This window comes from Prionailurus viverrinus, chromosome B3, assembly GCF_022837055.1.
Source record: "Prionailurus viverrinus isolate Anna chromosome B3, UM_Priviv_1.0, whole genome shotgun sequence".
NCBI classification, from domain to species: domain Eukaryota; kingdom Metazoa; phylum Chordata; class Mammalia; order Carnivora; family Felidae; genus Prionailurus; species Prionailurus viverrinus.
Genome location: NC_062566.1, coordinates 51,167,766 through 51,175,318, shown reverse-complemented (window position 1 = coordinate 51,175,318; position 7,553 = coordinate 51,167,766). Strand labels below are relative to the sequence as shown.

Here is a 7,553-nt window from a genome sequence, read left to right as displayed (position 1 = left end):
TGGAAGAGATAGCATAGATTAAATCAATAGAAGTAACAGTGATGGTAAGGCCCAAACAAGAATCTCAGAGAAGCTTTGAGGAGGAGGAAGAAAATCAGACAATTATTGCATATATAGGTAATATCACTGCTGATATTCACCAAATCATTCGTCAAATTACAAAATATCCATAAACATCCACCACCCAAACCAGAACACCTTTGAGAGTAAAATGGAGAGTGATTAGTAATTACACACAAATAACAGATGAAAAGGAGACTACCCCCAGGCAAACTGGGATGTATTATCATCAGATCCACACACATTTAGGGGAGTTGTGTGCCCACTTACCATATTTCCTTTCCTTGAATATTATATAGTGGCCAAATCACTACAGGCTAATTTTAGTCTAGCAACATACTTAGAAAGCCAAACATATTTAGTTCTATAAAGGGACAAAAAAGGAGAGGGAGATAATAAAAGCCTTATTTAAAAAAAAAGAAAAAAAACTGCATAAGCCCTTTCCCAGGTGATAGGATCTATTTTAACTTCAATGCAGGAGCAGAAAATTTTTTTTTTTTTCTGTTTAAATCTTGATCTGAATGATTTATTATCTATAACATCCTGGACTACTCTGTTTTTGTTTTTTCAACCATTTCCCCAATCCCACTCTTACTGCATTTTTTTAAACCAACTGGTAATCAACTGCTCACCCTAACTAAATGGTCCAAGTTAATAAATGTCACGAGTCAAAACCATGATCTTGTAACCGAGGCCAGGGAGCCTTTAACTGTTCTAGAAGTTATAAAACATACTAATCCCCAGAAAAAATTATATTATCATGGTTAAAGTAAATTCAAACAATATATAACCAACCTACAATTCATTAAAACAAAACAAAAAACATAGAAATCACATTTTCTAATAAACAACATAAAATGAAACTTTAAAAAACTTTAAAGATAGATGCAGAGCAATTTCCAGAGTCCTCTTAATATTGTGAATGCTGAGACCTGGAAAAAGCAAGTTTAATTAAAGCATACCTTGGTCAAAGGCAGCACAGTACAGTGATTTCGGTGGATTACTGTGGAGAATTTTCAAGGGCTTTTAAAGTTAGAGGTTCTTCCTTATCTACTTTCACCTTTCATAAAAACTTAGGGGTTCTCTTAACATCAGCTTTATTAGCAATAGTAAGTTTTACTCAAGCCAAGAAATCTTCAAAACTTCAAAGGAAAATATGTAATTATCTCATGCAAAATCTGTCTCAATCTTTCAAGTTTCCCTCTCTCTTTCTTCTCTTAAATTGTCTCTATCAGTTTAGGAATCAACAGTCAGACTCCCAAATTCCTGACCCCACCATGATCTCACAGCTTTTCAATCTGACAAGGTCTCTCCACCAAAATGCTTCCACATTCTTACAGTCTGAACACTCAGGCTACAGAAAGTGGCTTATAGATACTTGTTTCATGGTAAGACTGTTCAAAACTCCCACAAGGCATAGAACCAGAAGGCGTTTTACGTTTTCTAATCCCATAAAAACACCAACTGAGATAATTTACTTTTCTAAAGATAAATAATTGAGGAGAAAAAAATTTAGTTTCCAACAATTAAAATCAGACCCCCTTGGCTATATTTACATATTACAAAGTCTGAGGACTCTCTTAAATGACTTAAATACCTACTGATCTTGTGTGATTCCAAGAAAAACGAAAATAGAACTGCTATTTTAATAATAGTATAGGACAAAATAGTACGCAAGGAGAAATCAGTACAACAGAATAATCAAACATATTGCTGTTACATATACTAGTTAAAAAATGACTTATCCTGCAGTGAAAGAAACCTTTTCACTTTATTTAATCCAGCCTATTAACATCCTGTGGGTATGCTTTGGGAAATGCTGATATAAAAGCATTATCTAAAAATAGACAAAATTAAAGCAAAAATAAATAAATGGTTCAATAAAAGCCATTACCAAAGTGAAAGTGTAACATAACCACAAAAGAAAAAAACAAAATCAGATACTCTATAAGAAGCTGTAATTATGATATAAGGGACAAAAAACAAAGTTTTAGTGTTTCTTTACAAACAAAAGACTATCAGTGAATGCTCTTCATGTATTATTTTTACTGTTACTGCATTATGTTTCACTATTAAAATATGCCAGAGTTAAAGTCGACTAGTCATCCTTGAAGCAGCACGTGGTTTAGTAAATAAAATCTAACCCAAGTCTCTATTTTCTAGCCAGTTAACAAGCATACTGATCCAGAAAACTACATAATGGAAATCTGTGGATCAAAGTTATATTTGTTTACATGGTTTATAGCAGGAATAATTCAGCAGGCTTTCCTTGCACTGCAGTTCTAAAATCTTATGATCCTGCCTCATACCAAGCCAAGTCAGAGTATAGCTAAAGTGTGTAATAAATACAGGAGCAAGTTTGAAAGACTATGTCCATATGAGTCCGTTAGCACAAACTACAACTAACTCTGAATGGTTCAGTTAATTTATACTCAGCCTTCTTAAAAATGCATGTCACTGAGGAATTACATAGAGTAGGATTAAAAAAAGATCTATTTTACTACACTCATTCTTCATGTTGTTATGTCTGGGGATATGTGAGCACAATTTCCCCCAAATTACAAAGTATGAAGAAATATTGTACTGAGGTAGTATAACCTAAAATACATTTTCTTGGCCTTTGTATTTGCCCCATCAAGGACAGTTAACCACTATAGATGGTCCCAGCTTATAATGGTTCAATTTGCAATTTTCAACATCATGATGATGCAAAAGTGATACGCAGTAGAAACTGTACTTTGAATTTTGATCTTTTCTCAGGCTAGTGGTATGTGGTATGATACTAGTGATAGTGGGTGGCAGCCATGAACCACAACTCTCAGTAAGTCAGGCAAACACAGGGGTAAACAAGCCATACATTTATAACCATTCTGGACCCACACAACCACTCTATTTTTCACACTCAGTATAGTATTTAATCAATGATATATTCATGATATATATTTAGTCAATGATACATGATATATTCAGCACCTTATTATAAAGTAAGCTTTGTGTTAGATGATTCTGCCCAACTATAAGCTAATATAAGTGTTCTGAGCACGTTTAAGGTACGCTAGGTGAGGCTATGATGTTCAGTAGGCTAAGTGTAATTAAATGCATTTTCACCTTACTATATTTTCAACTTGGGATGGGTTTGTTGGAATGTAACCCCATTGTAAGTCAAGGAAGATTTGTATAGACATTTGGTAAGCAGAAGGCTTTGCTGGTGAGCCATTTACCGACAGATACTGTCTGGGGAAGATGCATGGAGTACCACTAGACTTTTACTAAGAAGCAACCAAAAGGATATACTTACTCACTTTGGGCTCAAGGGGGAAAAAAACAACAACAAAACTGACTTTTACTGTGAAAGAGGTCATTATTGACTTGGAACAGGTTAGAAAGAAACTTCTCATACTAAGAAAGAAAAAACTCTCTTAAGATTTGAAAATAAAGTGCTGTGACAGAAAAATGGATAGTTCAATTCATATAAGCCAGGTAACTTCCATAGTTGCCAATAGCTGAACACTTAACTCTATATTCCCATAACTTATTTTCTTTACCATCAATGCATTTTAAGGTTAAAAAGAGGAAGATGGTGGGGAATTATTTAAATGTGGCATTACTTTAATATAAATCTAAATAAAAATCAGAAGCTTTTACAATAGAATTGATAAGAAAAATAAAAATCATTACACTCACGATACTACAGATTAATAAAGGACCTAAGAGGAGAGCTAAAATAAAGAATAATAATTTCTTATAAAAAATAATTTTATTTTTTAAATTTTTTAATGATTATTTATTTTTGAGAGACAGAGAGCCAGCATGGGACAGGGGCATAGAGAGAGGGAGACAGACAATCCAAAGCAGACTCCAGGCTCTGAGCTGTCAGCACAGAGCCTGATGCCGGGCTCGAACTCACAAACTGCGAGATCATGACCTGAGATGAAGTCAGACACTTAACTGACTGAGCCACCCAGGCGCCCCCACCTTTCATTGTATTAGCTAAAATGCTGTACACATTTTTTAAATGTAGAATTGGATACTACTTTTTTCCTTTCAGAAAACGTCTGAATTGCTAATGTCCATCTATCAAATCAATGCCACTCCAACAAGAATCTCCATACAAGACCTCAAAGTTGCTGCAAGCCTTGCTCACATGTGACCTCAAAAAGAAATGTGCCTGCTACACATATGCTAAAGAAAAGTCAAATCAATATTGGTCACATTTTCAGTAATGTCATTTGTGTACTACACTTTGTTCTTTTCGTGTCTCAGTTCTACTTTGAAAAATGTCATTTATCTCATTTGGCGCTGTTTTTTTTCACTGAAACTACAACAGATATGACCTATACCTGCCGCCACTGCTCCTCATTTGATGTATTCACTAAGGCCCTAACATGTCCATTCTTTTGCAGTCTATGGGGTTCATGGCCAGATGTTGCTGACTCATCCTGATAGATCCTCTTACTCCTACAAACACTACCAACACTGGAAAACAACATTACAATTCTGTTTTCTGTTCATGGTAACTGTTTTATTTATTTTTTTTTTTTTTAATTTTTTTTTTTCAACGTTTATTTATTTTTGGGACAGAGAGAGACAGAGCATGAACGGGGGAGGGGCAGAGAGAGAGGGAGACACAGAATCGGAAACAGGCTCCAGGCTCTGAGCCATCGGCCCAGAGCCCGACGCGGGGCTCGAACTCACGGACCGCGAGATCGTGACCTGGCTGAAGTCGGACGCTTAACCGACTGTGCCACCCAGGCGCCCCCATGGTAACTGTTTTAATAGTTACCTCATTTTTAACATTTTTACAATTAAAAAACATTAAGTTTCTCTTATTTGAATATACATGAAAGCCAAAAAAAAGATAATCAACAAAAGGAGTCAAAAGAACATCTTTGACAGATTCACACTGCATGTTCCTTGAAGGCAAGGATACTATCTTTCACTGTTTGTATGTCTAATTCTAATGACAAGCAGACTGCCAAAAACATACTATTTGTAGACTGATTGACTGAATAAGTAACTGAATAAATGAATGAAGATCTGCTCAGAATACTTAACTCACTCATAAACATTTAATAAACTCTTCCTATATATACCGAGGCAATGAAAAATGTTAGAATGAAACGATGCAGTTCCTGCATCAAAAGCCTCTATCTAAGAGGGAAGAAAACCTATGAACAGGGGCACCTAGGTAGCTCAGTCAGGTGAGTGTCCGAATTCGGCTCAGGTCATGGTCTCACAGTTCGTGGGTTTCAGCCCCGCATCAGCTGTCTGTGATGACAGCTCAGAGCCTGGAGCCTGCTTCGGATTCTGTGTCTCCCTCTCTCTCTGCCCCTCCCCTGTTCACACACTCTCTCTCTCTCTCAAAAAATAAACATTGAAAAAAAAAAAACAACCTATGAACAGATTACTACAACAGAGTCAGGTACTCAGAACACAGATGATATCCACGTGATCCTAAGTGATCACCACCACTTTATGAGAAGAGCTGAAGGCTACTTTTGTGGGAGAACACTAAACTTATCCCCTTCGTGATCTCAAAAAAAGTAAATATATATTCCAAATACTCTTAACTTTCTGTCAACTCTCAAGAACTGCATGTACCACTTTTAGTTTCCTTTCATCACTACAGGCCACCCATATAGCTTACTATTGTGATCAGAGAGTCTCTGGGATACCATGCAACAGCAGAAAAATACTGGCAGGAAATCTGTTACGCTGTTCCACTCACACTATTTCTCCCAGCAGCAAAAGTCCCCTTTTCAAGTAGTAAAACCACCTAATCTTCTACAGACCTAACGAACATATCAAGATTGTACATAGTGCCCATCACAGCCAAGAACAGTTTATAAAAGAGCTAGAAGGGCCACCAGAATGTACCCGTCTAAGGAACTCCAGGCAGTGGGTTCTCTGCTATCAGCTAAGTTTCCTGTATTGTACAGGAAACAATGTGCAGAATGGGTCTCATCGATAGACTCCCACATCATTTGGATGTCAGCATTTTTGGGGTCATGGTGGCAATGCACTGCACTCCACTAAAAACAAGGAAATAAGTATACCCTTCATTAGTACTTTCCACAGAAAAAAATCTTTTTAAACGCAAGCAATGATGATATACTAACCTTTTAAAAATCAGGTAATAAAGCAAGCCCTCTCTTTCTCCACAGAAGACAATGACAGGCTCTACTCTAAATCTTGTTATTTAGAAGTAATTTGCACTGCTCCTTGTCAGAGGAGAGCAGCATAATTTATTTCAAGTGGAATTAGACCTGTCATACTATCCAGGAACAGACTTCTGGACAGGTAAGGTCTAAACACAGTGTTTAAAGGTTTAAAATCAGTTTTTCCTCTGTAATCAATATTATCATATCTGCAGTCATTAGTATACTTACCACACTGACTGAATTTCTCTTTTAGTTTCTGCCAAGTCAAGTCAAAAGGCAGCTAGAATGAAAAAAGGTATTAGTAACAGATATACAAAGAAAAAAATAATTTTAAGTATCCTTTACGTTTAGTTGCTTACATTTCTGACAAATATCTGGTTGCCTTTGGAGCCTATTCTGTCTCTCATTCCGCTTCCCATTGGACCGGATAGAAATCCTCGATCCATATCGATGCTCCTTTCCAGTATAGCTCCTATACCCGGTCCCATCCTATCAAAGCTGGAGCTCATCCGGTCTAGTCCCATCCCCATTCCTCCAGTCACACTGTTCATGCCACCCATGCCACCACCTGGATTTCAAGAACGGAAAGGGGGGGTTGGGGAATTTTGGTGTTTTTTTAAAAACGGAAGAAAATGGAGAAAGAAGAGGAAGAAGGAAAGAGGAGGGACAGAATCATTTTTGAGAAAGAAAGGGAGAAAAAAATTAATTCATTTATATAAGTAGATAATACATAAACATAAAATTATTTTCATACACACAAAATAACAATCTTCCAAGAAATAGAATTTAATTTGATCTACATTCAGTTAGTTGAATGTTAATGGCTAACTGAATCTGTTAATTCTAGCCACTATGTTAATACATCACACATATATACTTCTAAAAAATTCTATTCCAATCATAAAATAGCATCATTTAAGTTATGTAAATTATCTACCTGTTTTATCCATTAACATTATAGTTTTATCATGTTTATTTTTTAATACCATGTGTAATAACTGCTAAAACAAAAAAATATATTACAACTCCCAACACATTAACTGTTGCTCTTATCATACTCTCCTACATAATATTTTCACTTCAGTATCTTCAGTATTTTCACATGCAATTTCTCTTTTCATATCAATTCAATTTTCAATAACCACAGAAAACTTAACTTTTAATTTCAATATTACATAGAACTTAAGGAGATAGAAAAACATGGAATCACACCCCTCTAGCCAGAGCTTGAGAATTTAACTCAAAGCTCATACCAAATTTATTCTTATGCACTGAGTCCCCTTTAATTATTCCAATCCTATACATTCCCAAAACTTTTTCTTTTCTCTTGTA

The 7,553-nt window shown here is 35.8% G+C and overlaps 1 protein-coding gene across 3 annotated transcripts in view; it reads right to left on the bottom strand.

Moving 5' to 3' along the window:
* MYEF2 (myelin expression factor 2) overlaps positions 1–7,553 on the bottom strand; it is a 31,739-nt gene that overhangs the window by 2,177 nt on the left and 22,009 nt on the right. For all 3 annotated transcript variants that reach the window (XM_047863565.1, XM_047863564.1, XM_047863563.1), the window contains 2 exons: positions 6,581–6,789; positions 6,450–6,501 (listed from right to left, as the gene is read on the bottom strand). In XM_047863565.1, coding sequence (XP_047719521.1) covers positions 6,450–6,501; positions 6,581–6,789 — 261 coding nt within the window. The remainder of the gene's footprint in view (positions 1–6,449; positions 6,502–6,580; positions 6,790–7,553) is intronic.